The sequence below is a fragment of the Anguilla anguilla genome, chromosome 15, assembly GCF_013347855.1.
Source record: "Anguilla anguilla isolate fAngAng1 chromosome 15, fAngAng1.pri, whole genome shotgun sequence".
Lineage (NCBI taxonomy): Eukaryota > Metazoa > Chordata > Actinopteri > Anguilliformes > Anguillidae > Anguilla > Anguilla anguilla.
Genome location: NC_049215.1, coordinates 2,595,363 through 2,611,853, shown reverse-complemented (window position 1 = coordinate 2,611,853; position 16,491 = coordinate 2,595,363). Strand labels below are relative to the sequence as shown.

At 50.5% G+C, this 16,491-nt stretch overlaps 1 protein-coding gene across 5 annotated transcripts in view; it reads right to left on the bottom strand.

The window, feature by feature from the left end:
• slc4a3 (solute carrier family 4 member 3) overlaps positions 1-16,491 on the bottom strand; it is a 75,362-nt gene that overhangs the window by 27,206 nt on the left and 31,665 nt on the right. For all 5 annotated transcript variants that reach the window (XM_035394425.1, XM_035394420.1, XM_035394421.1 and 2 more), the window contains exons 3-6: positions 13,688-13,844; positions 11,308-11,558; positions 9,575-9,729; positions 5,727-5,947 (exon numbers count right to left, since the gene is read on the bottom strand). In XM_035394425.1, coding sequence (XP_035250316.1) covers positions 5,727-5,947; positions 9,575-9,729; positions 11,308-11,558; positions 13,688-13,844 — 784 coding nt within the window. The remainder of the gene's footprint in view (positions 1-5,726; positions 5,948-9,574; positions 9,730-11,307; positions 11,559-13,687; positions 13,845-16,491) is intronic.

Below are 16,491 nucleotides of genomic sequence, written 5' to 3'. Positions count from 1 at the left end.
TGGGCTTCGGGTTCCACCCCTGCGTTTGGGCTCAGGTTCCAGCACTGCGTTTGGGCTTCGGGTTCCACCCCTGCGTTTGGGCTCGGGTTCCACCCCTGCGTTTAGGCTCGGGTTCCACCGCTGCGTTTGGGCTCGGGTTCCACCGCTGCGTTTGGGCTCAGGTTCCACCGCTGCGTTTGGGCTCAGGTTCCACCACTGCGTTTGGGCTCGGGTTCCAGCACTGCGTTTGGGCTCGGGTTCCACCGCTGCGTTTGGGCTGGGGTTCCACCGCTGCGTTTGGGCTCGGGTTCCACCGCTGAGTTTGGGCTCGGGTTCCAGCGCTGCGTTTGGGCTCAGGTTCCACCACTGCGTTTGGGCTCGGGTTCCACCACTGCGTTTGGGCTCGGGTTTCAGCACTGCGTTTGGGCTCGGGTTCCACCGCTGCACTACAGCAGACTGCGATACGAACGCGCCGTAGGCCCCGGTCATGAAAGCAGCCTGTCTCTCTTAAGCACATCACACCGCTGACAGACCGCGGAGTCAAAGCTGAAAGCTGGCTGACTGACTGGTCGCCAGTGTCCATGGAAACCAAGGATTCAAAATACAGTGAAAGAGGGCACAGAGTACACGAGACCCAGTGAATCTGGCTGGATGCAGGTGCATTATGGGTAATTTACATAAATTACTATGGCTTTGACCTACACATGCACACACGCACACACACACACACACTCACACATACACACACACAAACGCACACACTCACACACACACACACTCACACACACTCACACACACACACACACAAACGCACACACTCACACACACACACTCACAAAGACGTGTGCGCAAACTTACGGCCGTGTTCAGGACTGGATCCCAGGTGTGAGTGGATAGATTCCAAGAGATCGTAGTCTTCAAAATCCAAAACGAACTCCTCGAGTTCCTCGAACCCGTCCACGCTGAAGACCCCCAGCGGATGGCCCTCCTCTCTCCCCTGGTCTCCCCGGTCCCCCTCGCCCTCCCGGTGCCCCCCGTCCCGCCCGTCCTCCCGGTCCCCCTCGCCCCCCCCACCCCGCCCCGCCCCATCAGAGCGGGGCTCCTCGCCGTTCAGCTTCCCCATCATCTCGCCCGCCCGCTCCGCGCCAGAGCCCGGATCGTCCAGGGTTCCGCACCTTCGCCGCGCCCTCGCCCCGTCCCGTCCCGCGCTCGCTCACCACCGCCCGTCAGCACGCCCCCCAGGCGCCGGCTCCGACCACACGGGACACCCCCCGCGCTCAACCAGGACTGGGACACGGGTACCGCGTCCTCTCCCCCCCACCAAACCCCAAACTGCACTTCCAACGTCCCGGGGGAAAAGAAGACAGGACCGATCCGGCAGCCCGGCGGAGACCAACCGAAAGCGCGCAGGCCTCGCGTGCGCCCCTTCCCCACGTCCCGGGGGAGCCGATAAAAGTTTCTGAAGGGGTGGGTGGGACGAGATTGGGTGGCTCGAGCTTTCTCAAAAGTTCTCCGGTCAAAAACCAAAAAAAAAAAACTAAAAAAAAACGATGGCGCGCGGCTGTATGGCGCCTCAGAGCTGGCGTGCGGCGCTGGGACCCGCAGGTGCGAGCGGAAGCTTCCGGAGCGGACGCGTGGAGCTCGTGGCGGCGTGACGGCGACGCTCGGCGGCTCGGAGCTCACTGAGCTGAACCGGTGTCGGGAGGAGCGCTCATACGCTGATCTGTTTTTCACCCGGCTGATCTATCGGCGTGCCGACGTGCCACGGCGGCCCGCCGCTCATTACCATCGATCCTGCGCGGCCTCACTGGGAGGGGCGGGGCCACAGCTCCGCCAGCTTTCACAGCGCTGCTGAGCGGGGAGTCGCCACAGCCCCTGCGTACGCAGCCTCATCACAACCTGGCATCCCGCTGCGTTTGGAAATACCACCGAGTCTGCTTTGAATGGCAGACCTGCTCTAGATATGTGTATACTAAAGGGCTACACTGTAATACTGTAATATACCTACTAATGTATGGTATACACACGCACATACACATATAAACATACACACACACACATAAATATACACACACACACATGCACATGCACATGCACACATACACACACGCACAAACACAAACACACCCACACATGCACATACACGCACATACACACACATACACACACCCACACACACACACACACGCACACACAAACACAAACACACGCACACATGCACACACACACCCACACACACACACACACACACAAACACAAACACACGCACACACGCACACACACATACACACACATACACACACCCGCACACACACACCCACACACGCACATACACACACCCACACACACACACACAGACGCACACAGACGCACACACATGCACACACACAGACGCACAAACACAAACACACGCACACACACACACACGCACACACAAACACACAAATCATTCTGCTTTGCCAGAAGAGCAAAGGTGAAAAGTGTAAAGGCCAGTGGAGTGGGTCTACCAACAGGCCAGGTGAGGTCATGACCTCATCAGCTGAACAGTGGAACAAGGGTAATGGAACACAACACATAGCAGGAGAGGACAGGACAACCTGAGCCCAGTCACTCAAGAGCCATTGCAACACACACTGACAGCATGTCTCCTGTCAGCCAAAAGCATCTACTGCCTTTATGCAATCTTACATACACCAAATTATTCCATTTCCACTGTTACATCTGCTGTAAAAGGTCTGGCCGTTAGATCTGATCCTAAATTAATTTCCCCAGAAACCAGGCATTATTCTGCCACTCTCCCTCCTCTCATCGTAATGCAGTGTGCCGCTTCACACATAGCACACTGTCAGTCTTCACGCTGAGATCATATCAGGCTTGTTTATAGGCTGAGGAGCCGTCTTTTAGTGGCATTAAGCAAAGGAATGTATTTGACACAAGAACCGTTACATTGCTATAATTCAATACAATCACAACGTTTTGACGCAATCACAAAGGGAATGTGAATCACAGAGAGCTAGGTGTTTAATGAAATGCATAAAAACAGTTTTCTGTTCAGTGGAAGCAGTTGCATTTGGTGCCTTTATAAGGACTGATGCTATTTTTTCACACAAGCCAACAGTATAGGAACCATATATATAATTTATTCCTCTGAACTTCAACTATGGAATTGTGCATGTGTATGTGTGTATATATATATGTGTGTGTGTGTGTGTGTGTGTGTGTGTGTAAACACTGCATATATATACTGCTTATGGTACATATTTATGGTTCTACTGCAAGGAAACTCTACTGAAGTTCTTTTTTCAACTAGGTGTGACACTGCACACATAATCTACCAATTTCCACTATTTCAGTGCGTGCTTTCACTCAGATGTAAAAAAGAAAAACATTACCCCCCCCCCCCCCCCCCCCCCCCCCCCCCCCAACAGCAAAATGGAAGAAAATATCAGGAGAGCAGAGGAGACCGTTGGGTGGGGTAACATCACAAAGAGAACGCAAAGGCAACATAAAATTCACCGTCGCTGGAGCCTTAACAAAAATCCAATTTCTCGTTCCAGCGCGAGCGCTGTTCCTAATCCATCTGGGGCCGGGCGGTCGATGCGGCCGACTTCCAAAAAACAGGAAGAGCCGCGGGCAGCGTCGCCCGATACAGATAATCAATCACGGCCTATGTGTTAATTACAGCCGGGGGGGGGGCCGTCCCATTGAGTTCCGCTCCCCTGCGCTAAAAATGCTAACTCTCTCTCTCACCCCTTCCACCCTCTCGCAGAGCGGGAACAAAAGGCCCGTCCGGCAGGCAACGCGTTACGTCCTGAGCTCCCAACAGGGGCTCCCAGACGATACTGTAGAGGGAGGGGGTCCCTGGCCAGACTCGATATGCAACGACTGTAAATAGTTTGAGAAAATGTTTCAAAATATAAAAGCTTTTTTTATATATAAATCCAACCCTTTTTAACTTATGATGGTTGTCCCCTGGATGCCTTCTGATCCCGGGTGGGGGGTCTTGGGAAAAAAAAAACACCCCTGCGTTACATAATAGCGCAAACAGATGGATCAACTGGCCTTTCCCAAAAAAGGATCCTCTTTCGGGGAAGAGACGCGCCCTCTCGGGGATATTCGCCGAAGCGGGTCTCCCGTGCGGAAGCACGCCCCCCTCGGCTGGGAGCTCTCGGACGCCCGGCCAGCGCCGCGGCCTTTCTCTCTCTCTCTCTCTCGGGCGGGTCACGTGACCCCGGACGGAGGCAGCGGCGGAGCGGCTGGGAGCGCCGCTCTCCCCGCGCCTCGTGAGGTTTTCACGCCCTTCGGCTGCAGGGCGATCCCGCGACGCAGGCGGGAGGCTAACCGGAGCGCGGTGCCGGAGCGAAGCGCGTGTGACCTCGCGCGCTTCAGGGAGAAACCACACCGACGGGCCTTTTTTCTGACGGCGCAGCCTCGAAAAAAAAACTCCACAGACCACAGGACCTGATTTTCTCAGAATAACACTGTATTACAGAAAGCAAACATGAACATAAGATTATATTATAACATATGAGAGTGTCAACATGTAGTTTTCAGCCCTGCTTTGTTTGCGGTGCGTCTAGACAAAACCTGGGACGTTCAAGGACAAGCAAACACGTCAAGGACCTCTTAGCGATAACGTCTATTTTGGCTTCAAAATGTAGACGTCTCTTTTCATATCACAGAATGTGTACACCAAGGCTGCTGATTATGTCCTGTCAGGACACTGTTCTAGTGCACGGATGGGCCCCGTGGTCTGGTACTGAATCCGGACCATGCAGGTGGCAACTATGGCCTGCAGCACCTCAGCTACGAACACAAAAATAGGGGTACAAAATGTTTTGTTTTTATGCGAATATCATTCACAGTACATACTTTTCTAGAACAGACTTTTCTACATTGTTGAGTGGAAAATGTTAGCATACATTCGTGAGTGGAACACGTTAGCGTACATTCACGAGTATAACACGTTAGCATACGCTGTCGAGTGGAACATGTTAGCTCACATTCGTGAATGGAAAACGTTAGCGTACATTCGTGAATGGAAAACGTTAGCACGCTGGAGCAGACTCTGCCAAAGTTGGCTCTCTCAGCCCACCAAGCTACAACAGATTAGCCCTCCCTGTTTCCGCTCTCTGAGCTGTGAGCTATGGGATGTCAGCCCTCACACTGTTTTTGTTGGGCTGCAGAGCAGAGTGCTGGATGGCTCTGACCAGGGTCTAAGCTTCCCTGTCATGTCCAATAAGCAGTAAACGCACAGGCCTTAAAGCTATCCCCCAGCCCTGACAATACTGGAGCTCTGCATCCTGGACACGTGTATTTATATGCATCGGCTAAAGCGGTGGACCGGGAGGATCACAGGGTCTGTTGGTTTTCATTGTTGCTCAGCTTTTAAGTGATCGGTCAGGCTAAGTGAAGCGTTTGTTTGCAGTCAACTTGCCTGCTTTCTTTGGACTGAGCCGGCTGGTGATTTTCCAGGGAAAACAAAAAAACCAGTTGACCCCGTGTTCCTCCGAGACCAAGGCTGCAGACCACTGGACTGAGCTAAAATAAGATTAAGATTTAATTAAAAAGCTGATGAAGTGGTGTTGCGAGCCTCACCCCCACGCCGCAGCCTGTGCGGTAGAAACAGGGCTACTCGATGGCGCGGAGAAGCAGCGCGTGGCCGCGCGCGGCTTTGGGGGGCCCTGCCCCGCCCTGGCTGGCGCAGCCTGGCTGGGGCGCGCCCCCCCGCTCGACGCAAGCCTCACTTTTCATGTCGTCCAGGTCGGCGCTGGCCAGCATCTGGGCCTCGGCCTCGTCGGTGGGGACCTTCTGGTACACGGCGGTCTCCATGGCGGTCATGCTGCCGATGCAGATCCGCTCCCGCAGGTCGTAGCTGGCGCGCTGGGCCCCGGCCGCCCGGTGCAGCGGCTTTCTCCGGAACCATCCGCGCGCCGTCGTGCTGGGAGGCTCTGGAGCGCCCGAGAACCTGCGGACCACAGCCACAGTCACTGAGACACTGCAGGTCTACCACAGCCAGTCACTGAGACACTGCAGGTCTACCACAGCCAGTCACTGAGACACTGCAGGTCTACCACAGCCAGTCACTGAGACACTGCAGGTCTACCACAGCCAGTCACTGAGACACTGCAGGTCTACCACAGCCAGTCACTGAGACACTGCAGGTCTACCACAGCCAGTCACTGAGACACTGCAGGTCTACCACAGCCAGTCACTGAGACACTGCAGGTCTACCACAGCCAGTCACTGAGACACTGCAGGTCTACCACAGCCAGTCACTGAGACACTGCAGGTCTACCCCAGCCAGTCACTGAGACACTGCAGGTCTACCACAGCCAGTCACTGAGACACTGCAGGTCTACCCCAGCCAGTCACTGAGACACTGCAGGTCTACCACAGCCAGTCACTGAGACACTGCAGGTCTACCACAGCCAGTCACTGAGACACTGCAGGTCTACCACAGCCAGTCACTGAGACACTGCAGGTCTACCACAGCCAGTCACTGAGACACTGCAGGTCTACCACAGCCAGTCACTGAGACACTGCAAGCCTACCACAGCCAGTCACTGAGACACTGCAGGTCTACCACAGCCAGTCACTGAGACACTGCAGGTCTACCACAGCCAGTCACTGAGACACTGCAGGTCTACCACAGCCAGTCACTGAGACACCGCAAGTCTAACACAGTGAGGCCTGTACAGCCAGTAATGCAGTACAATGAAAGTGCCATCTGCTTCTGATCACTGTCTATCCTCCTGAGACTGGAAGAAAAAAAGGTTAAATTATTTAACAAGTAGACTTAGATGACAAAAACATATTGCAGTGAAATTTTTTCTTTCAAAAATATGATTTATTTTATTTTTATTGAATACCCCTTGTAGTGTAGGTTTCACCATAGTAAAATGCATGGTTCTTGAGATCAAGCCCAGAGACGTGTGTGCCCTACAGGGGACAAAACTGAATTTCCAGGTCTTAGGGGCATATGATTAGCAAATATTGTAGCCTTGATTTTATTTGCTGTTGTCCAATGCTACAGCTAAGCTGTGCGCACATTTACACTGAAATGGCATGTGTGGAGCTGGCTCCTGGATCTCACACAGTGGGTGGGCCAGTTGCTTCCCTTTCTCCTCTTTCATGGCTTTCTCTGTTGACAGCATTCACAGCAATGTGCTCCAATGCCCAGCAGGGGGTGCCACAACAACGAAGCAGGAGCACATCCTCCCTGATCCAGCCGTGACAGGACCATTTGCTGTTTGCCCTCAATAACTGTGGCATAGCTTCGCATTAGCCTGTCATTACGTTTTTATTCTGAGCTCTAAGATAAATCCATGTAATAAATCTAAACGTGTTTTCCATAAAGGAACCAGATGACAAGTACCTCAGTACCACCTCCGATCACAGGAAGGCAGCTAAAGCCATAAATTATTCAAAGCAATACCAAATTATTTATATTCTAATTGCCATGTGTGTTTATGAACCATACGCCCTTTGAGAGCACACACACACACACACATACGATTTTGAGTCATCTCCAGAGGAGACAGTCATTAAGTTTAAGGCCGAGCTGTTTATAAGGATTATGGAGTGTTAGTTCAAACAAAGCACTTTAATGTCTTCCATTTGTCGCATATATGTTTTAGTTTGCCTTGAACAGCAGATGAATTTGCTGTGCACCTCCACAAGCAAATGCACATCTCTGTTTTTTCTGGCCTGCTCAATATGGTTACTTCAGAAGAATGAGAAAGCAAGTCAAAAAAAAGTTACAGTGCTAACAGGGTAGGGTGTGGAACATGATACATGATAATGCTGAAAAACATGATGCAAGTAATTAAGTTTCAAACGTGCAAAGGCTGAAAATGATTATTTTGGATTACAGTGTGCTTTACAGTTGAGCAGTGTCCATTAAAATGTTGTTCAAAATGAAGCTGTGGCTTGGATTATTAAGCTAAAGCACACAGAACAACTTATAAAAAGATCTTATTCCAGTCCAAGAGCGAAAGACAAGATCAATGTGAAGACCATAATTTTACAGTCAAGATCATTACGAGTTTATGATCCAAGATACTCTCAAATATGCTGGTTTGATATTAGTGACCGCTGAAATTAAAATGTGGATTGATGATCATGACAAAATATCATGATTGATGTTTGTTACTGAGTTTGGAACAGTGGGAATGAGATTGATGTTGGTTAACGAGTTTGGAACAGTAGGAATGAGATTTATGTTGGTTAACGAGTTTGGAATAGTGGGAATGACATTGATGTTGGTTAACGAGTTTGGAACAGTGGGAATGAAATTGATGTTGGTTAACGTGTTTGGAACAGTGGGAATGACATTGATGTTGGTTAACGTGTTTGGAATAGTGGGAATGACATTGATGTTGGTTAACGAGTTTGGAATAGTGGGAATGAGATTGATGTTGGTCACTGGTTTTGGAACAGTGGGAATTAGACTGCTGAAATTGGCAAAAGGAATTTCTGCTCTGTCTCAAACTAAAATCATGTGTGATGATGCTTTTGCTTATTCGCTATCCGTTTCAGACTAGGTGTATGTTTTACTGATAATGATTAGCTGCTGTTATAACCTTCAGATTATATTGCTTATATCACTTATGAGCTAAAGTAAATTATTATCTCCACACAATCACTGAATAGAGATATGGTCATCTGCATATTTTTACCATGCACTATAACGTTTTCTTAACAGATACCAGACAGTGGGGTCCATCCATGCACTAGAACAGAGCCTTAACAAATACCAGACCATAGAGCCCATCCATACACTAGAACAGTGCCTTAACAGATACCAGACAGTGGGGTCCGTCCATGCAGTAGAACAGTGCCTTAACAGATACTAGACCATAGAGCCCATCCATGCAGTAGAACAGAGCCTTAACATGATGAGCTGTCAGCAGACCCCTATGCAAAGACATTTCAGCTGAGATGACTAACCGTGACCGAGCAATGCCTGCTCTGTGCACACAGATTAGCATGCGGTGATGGATGGCAAAAACAGCATTCCACTGAGTACTGATAACAAGCACCACGTTTTGATCAAATTGCAATCCCCTTTGATGCCAAATTCAGTTCAAAATACTTCTGCAAAATACAAGAGTGTCCTTTGGACAAAACATTCTCCTGGACTGTGTTCTGTTTGCTCTCTCGGGGCCACTGGTTCTGGTTCTGCCAGTCCTACCCAGATTACAGGAAACATCTCAGGAACATTGGGAAACATTCCAGTTGGATTCCCGTTCGGTTGTCAGTTAATGTTATGAGAGTGTTCCCCAAACAGTCCTGGAATGTATTTATTGTTAAAATGGAAAAAATTACTCATTTTTAAAACCATTTAAACATTTGAGGATGTCAATCAGGATTAAAATTCCATTTGCAATGCAGGTGTTTGGGCAGTTCTGCTGATAATACTGAGCTCTAACTCTGTCGCTAATGCTTTTAACTGGAATAACAAACCGCATAGTGCTCTACGGTCATTCCTCCAATCTACCTCGTGGCATGAGAAGGAAATTCAGGGGACGTCCAAGGAACAGCAGACGTGTGTTTTGGGGAAGGTTCCAGGAGCCTAAAAGTGGGCAGGTACCTGCTGACGGGCTCCTCCCACGGCGGCTGCTCCTTCTCCTCCGGCTCCACCTTTGGGGGCGTGGCCTCCTCTGGAGTGGGCGGGCTCTCGTTCTCTATGTGGAAGCTGGTGAAGGGGAGCGGGGGGGCCAGGTCCTCCTGGCTCCCCGGGCTGAACTGCAAACGACAAGCCGCCATGAGCCAGGGCTTCGCGGGCAGGGTCCGAACCTTCACCCCCCGTCACCGTTCACTCCTCTAAACCGCCAACGCACCCCCGTCACCGTACTCTCCCCTGAACCACCAAAACACCCCCCTCACCGTACTCTCCCCTGAACCGCCAAAACACCCCCGTCACTGTTCTCTCCCCTGATCCGCCAAAGCACCCCCGTCACCGTTCACTCCCCTGAGCCACCAACGCACCCCCGTCACCGTACTCTCCCCTGAACCCCCAAAGACGCCACGGCGGCGCTCCTGAGGCCGAATGAGAGCGAGAGGGCGAAGGACGGCTCCCCCCGTGGGTCTCTGGGAGAGGCGATTCTGCCGCTCAGCAGATCTTCATCTGTCCCGTCAGCTCTCTCGTTAGCGGCCGCATTCCTACAGCACGCTCGCGGCGGCTTCCACCAACGCGCAGCTCATGCGGGCGTGAAGGACGTTCTTTAAGGAGCGCGCACCGATAACGTTTCAGGAGACGGCGCTCAGATCGTTCAGGTAAAACAGAAACGACGGCAGTTTCGGGTACATCTGAATCCTTGAAGAATTCCCACAGAGCAGCTGTGAGACAGCCAATGGGTCAGCGCGATACAAATATGTATTTACTGAAGTCCAGCTGAGAACATTCTCGAGTCAAGCACAAAGACCGATTTAAATGACGCCACCTGTTTGTTTTGCTGCTAACCCACTGTATATTAAATCTCATAAAAAACACGTTTTCAACGTACAAAAATGCCAAGTTACTCAAAAGTATTGATATCAAAATGACGCCAAGTTATGGTACTACAAACAATATAGCCTATCTTGCCTCACCGAAATTACATAAGATGTATTTCAAAGCAATGCTACCCAATATTTCCTCAATTCTTTCAAGTCACTTGGCCCTGTGTGTATAAGCATGCACTACATGGACAGGCCAAACATGTGTGGATGGCTCTCTCACAGTCAAGATTGATTGAATAGGCGTCTATATGTCCAATTTATATTGGTATGTATGTATTTCGCTGCCCAGCCTTTCTATTGCGTGAATGATTGTATGTTTCTTGGTATAAATGTCTGTTCGTAAATGTGAATGTAACATGCTGCGAGGGAAATGTCCCCATGGGGATAAATAAGTTCTCTATGTATGTATGTATGTACAATATGTATTTGTACATACATACATACATAGACGGAGTGTAGCACAGTGGGTAAGGAACTGGGCTTGTAACCAAAAGGTCGTAGGTTCGATTCCTGGGTAAGGACACTGCCGTTGTACCCTTGAGCAAGGTACTTAACCTGCATTGCTTCAGTATATATCCAGCTGTATAAATGGATACAATGTAAAATGCTATGTATAAAGTTGTGTAAGTCACTCTGGATAAGAGCGTCTGCTAAATGCTGTAATGCAATACATGCATTATTTATTGTACGTAACAAATTAAATACAACACGTCTGTATGTCGTGACATATTTAGCAACACCGCTAACAAACATTTTAGAATTTTCAACAATTTTCAAATACAGGCACAGGGGTCCGAGGTGTCACCGCGCGGCCCAGTTTACCTTTGGTTTGCTGTCTGCCTGCTCGGTGGGGGTGGCCACCGGGTCCCGCCCCTCCGCCTCTGACTCCGCCTCCTCTTCGTCTACTTCCTGGATGGTGGGCGTGACCTCGGAGGGCGGCATGGAGGTCCTCTTTTTCCGGCGCTTCTTCCTCCTGCGCCGGTCGATGCTCAGCACCCTCTTCCGGAAACGCAGCGGCGGGGGCAGGTGGGTGGAGAGGGGGTGGTGCGTGTGGTGGAAGGTGTGGCGGTGATCTGTCCCGCACAAACACAACCACAATGCAAGCGTTTAGACAGTGCTGTGAATAATAATGAGCGCTAGCTCTGTCGCTAATGCTTTTAACCGGAATAACAAACCGCATAGTACTCTACGGTCATTCCTCCAATCTGTCTTGTGTCATGAGATGGAAATTCAGGGGACATCCAGGGACCATTGCACATGTATGTGTTGGGAAACACTCCAAAAGTGTTGCAGTGGTGCGTGTGGTGGAAGGTGTGGAAGTGACCTGTCCATACAAACACAACCACAACGGTCTGGAGAGAGAACTGGGCTGCTCTTACATTGTCCTCACCCTGATAAATCAACACCTGACTCGACAAAATCGCATGCAGCTGAGTTTACAGTGGGGCTATGCAGCCATGTTTGTGTGTCTCAAACACACAAACCTGGGGCCTGATTTACTAAGACCCCCCCCCCCCCCCCCGCATTCTAAAGCCAGAGAGGCATGTGGAAGCCTGCACACTTAAACCAGTTATAGCTGTAATGGCCCAGTTCTTTTCCTCATCATTTCAACTCCATTCAAATCTGTCCCCGATTAATTCAGTGATTCAGTAACGTCTGTTCACAAACCGATGCGGAGGACGAATCGAGTGAACCTCGGTGCCACCTGCTGGCAGTGGGGGGTAATGAACTGCTCTGGGGAAGAAAAGTTCAGAGTTCGGGCCAGGGCTCCAAAGCAGGATCTGCTGATTTCTGGCTTACTCAGCACACCAATGATGATCCAAACCGGTCGATTACACCTCACCTGTTAAACTGGCTCATTACACAGTGAACTCACCTCACCTGGCTCTGTAACATTGAGCTGCTTACTGAGTTTAGATTTAAAACACAAAGCAGCAGACCCCGTGGCTCTTCAAGCCCAGGGCTGCAGACGTGGGCTCTGGCCTGAACTCTGCAGTGGCTGTGATTGTGGCTGGGTAGTGGCTGTGCAGAGTCAGTAACTGTGACTGTGACTGTGGCTGTGACTGTGGCTGTGGCTGTGGCTGTGGCTGTGGCTGTGGCTGTACAGTGACTGTGACTGTGCTGGGGCTGTGCAGTGACTGTGCAAAGTCAGTAACTGTGACTGTGGCTGTGCAGTGACTGTGACTGTGCAGTGACTGTACAGTGATTGTGACTGTGCTGTGGCTGTGCTGTGACTGTGGCTGTGCAGAGTCAGTGGCATTCAGACAATGGAGACAGTAATGCAGGGAGAGCACTCTCATCCACTACCAGCCACCTGTTGCCCACCCTACACACCCCCGCCCCCTCTATCTATATTTGAGCCGCACCGTAAGCACCCAAATACTCCCTCAAGCTTCCACGAGTGCGACTCAGCTGGGTACAGAATAGTGTTCACTGTATGAACTAAACTGTGTCCTTGGCTAGAAACAGCTGTACAAAATAAGTATTGTATCTTATTGAACCTGTGTATTGTAGTTGTCCATGACCATGAAATGCACTTTTTGTACGTCGCTTTCGATAAAAGCGTCTGCCAAATAAATGCAATGTAATGTAATGTAATGGTACGGGCGTGCGTTCGTATAAGGGGAGCAGATTTATAGCCAGGAGCTTTCCTCCAATGACCGCACTCTCGTTTGGGTTTACCGGTGGTCCAAGGCCAAAGACCGGGCGAAAGCAGTCAGGCAGTTAAGGAGTGCAGTCTGAGTTTGTCATTAAAGCCGTTTTCGAAATGTGCTACGAGGTAGGGCGATCAATCCGTGAGGGCATTTTCAACCGAAAGGTAACGGCGAACACCAGAGGAGGGGAGACTGACAGCCGCAGTGCATGCTGGGATTTGTTCTGATCTGGTTTTAAGGTTTAGAGAGAGCTCAGCACACACTGCAGCTCTTTCCAGGGCTACCCCTGTCCAATAGGACCTGCCCATCTCCCAACTGTTTCAGGGCACGCGGGGGACCTGCCCATCTCCTTCAGGGTACGGCGAAGCGAATCCTGGCCTGACTCACATGCACATTTCTGAAGTGCGGCAGCGTCTCTGGGAAGACGATAGTGGGAAGGCAGGGTGGTCGGGGGAGTCGCAAAGTGCGTTACCAGGAAGGCAGGGGGGGTCGTGAGGGTGCGTTAGCGGGATGGCGGGGGGGGGGGGGGGGGGGGGGGGGGTACGTACACTCAAAGTCCTTCTCGTTGTAGCAGCGGCCCATTTTCTCGCCGCTGCTGGCGGCCGATTCGGAGATGATGTCCCCGAACCTCTCCACAGAGAGCGCCCTCTCCCAGTCCTCCTCGTCCTCTCCATCGGCAGCGCCTTTCTCTTCTTCTGCCAGAACCTGCGCAACGAGAAGAGCGGTCAGGGTCAGGGCACAGCGCCCCCTAGCTGCAGGGGTACAGGGTGTCAGGATCATTTCATACAGAGTGTAAGGATCATTTAATCAGCACCCCGTAGCTGCAGGGATAAAGGGTGTCAGGATCATTTCATCAGCACCCCCTAGCTGCAGGGGTACAGGGTGTCAGGATCATTTCATCAGCACCCCCTAGCTGCAGGGGTACAGGGTGTCAGGATCATTTCATCAGTGCCCCCTAGCTGCAGGGGTACAGGGTGTAAGGATCACTTCGTCAGCGCCCCCTAGCTGCAGGGATGAAGGGTGCAGGGATACAGGGTCTAAGGATCATTCCATCACGGCGCACAGTAACAGCAGGGTTCCCTCCACAGAGTGTCACAGGGGCGGAGCCGCACTGCTCCCTCACTCACGCCGCTGTGTAACTAGAACAGCAGCCCCTGTGCTACCCACGCACGATCACGGGAGGGACGCGGATTAGGCGAAACCGCGGAAGCAGCATCGGCCGTCTGATCAGAAAAGCATCACCGCTCACTTTATGGTAAATGGACTGCATTTATATAGCGCTTTTATCCAAAGCCGGGGGGGGGTGGGGCCAGGGGGCGGGGGTCTGGGACATAAAGGGCCTCTCTGCTTTTCAGTTCATAACTGACAACCCGGCTAACAAAAAACATTCCCATTTGGTCGTGAGATACCATTAGCTATAACGACAACGTTCCTCACGCAACATGTCACTTTTCTGTAAAAGTCACAAAATAACATTCTGGGCGTTGTAAAATGCACATTTACTCAATCTCCACCGATGGTTAGCATTTAGCATGAAAAACATAACTGAAGGCACTCGGCATTGACATTATCAAGAACGTACAGAATTTTGAATTACTGAAATGCCATTCCTTGAACATTGTGAACCTTCCTGATTGAGGAACAACAAATGGACCAATTACCATTCACAGATACAACTGTAAATAACAATAACATGTTCATTTTCTCTTAAAAAGAATCGTAAATGACATCCAGGAAAGCAGAGGACTACAGGACTGTTTTGGGGAGAAGAATGTGTAGCTGGGAGGTGACTGTGTGATGCTATGGAGGCGATAACCCCCCCCCCCAGCACCGTATCCCGCGTCATGCCCCCAGGGACCAGGGTGTGTCTGGGGGGGGGGGGGTGTTCTCTACGCAGGCAGGGTAGGTGGGGGTGGGGGTGGAGGTGGTGGGGGCGGGGGGTGATAACCCCCCTGATCACTCCACAGCTCCCAAATCGGTGGGGGTTCTCATCTGAGCTTTGAAGCGGGGTGGGGGGGGGGGGCCTCGGGCGTGGGCTGCGAGAATGGCGCACGGCAGACGGCAGTGACGAGGAAGCGCAAGGCGGGGGTGGGGGGGGGGTGGGGGGTAAAGGTCACCCCCCCCACGGGACAGTCCAGTCGCACAGGCCCTGGGACTCTTCCAGGATCCATTTCCCTGGCGAAGGCGCTCTGAATCTGCAGCCCGGCCTTTTTCTGAAAGAACCACATGACCGGGGAGCTTTTATGAATGCACTTACTGAATCCCCTTTTACACATATGCCCCTGCTTTTACCCCGAAGGGCCAAACGCGAGATTGCAGTCTGGTTCCGTTTAACCCCTTCCCATCAAAGACAAACCAGTGTAAAATAAAACTCTGTATCTCAAAACGATAAAGGATACAAATATGGCGATGAATCAAAATATTGACGTGATCCATTTATTACATATTACTATATGAATGCAATATACAATTTCATAACTTCCGTAGTGCTCGTGCAGGGGGCGTTTGGTAAAGCCTGTCCTGTCCTTATAAAGGCTGTGCGATAAAGGCTACGGCTTTGGCCTACCTCGGTAGAAGAAGTGGTTCGATGAATCCCGACAGAGATTCAGCTCTGTGGATGTTCGCGAGTAACCGCTGGGTTATATTTGGAAAGAGACGTTGCTGTTGAATTTTTCAAACGTAAATTTTATGGCATTTTGAGGCCACAAGAAGATGGACGCGCAAGGTCTGTTTTATCAGGGTGAGCTGCGGCAAATATTTAGAAAACTCACATTTCAGTCCCGGATAGCTGGTTAGAACAAACCCAACACAAGCAGAAGCCCTCTGGAATAGGAGCGGCACTACCCTGCTTTCAAGTGTTAAGAGCCTCGCCAAGCCACTCTAAATCACTTTATTTACAGATTCATATGGAGCAAAAATAAAATGATTAGTATCATAATCCAGGATAACACAGATATTATTTTAAAAAATGCTTATGAAAGGCAACTTCATCCTAATTCAATGTTCTTATATTCTATTGATCTCTTCACAATTTGATGCCATATTGTCTAAGTGGATTGTCTAGATAACTTACTTTCCTGTTTTGTGTCCAAAACATGCCTCCTTGACTCTTGATATATATCAGTATCATATTAAAATTACATTGAGCTTATTATATAGCTTCCCCAGGAACATAAAGCACTTGGTTGCAGTTTTTCCAGGAGGGGAGATGGATATCTAGTATCTTGCAAATGTCATTTTCTTGGAGATCAATTGATCCGTCCAACAGTAACACGTTAGGCCCGTCAACAGATCCATTAAGAAGTGATTTTAGGATGCCGTTCCCCTTTAAATCCAAAGACCTCACCGTGTG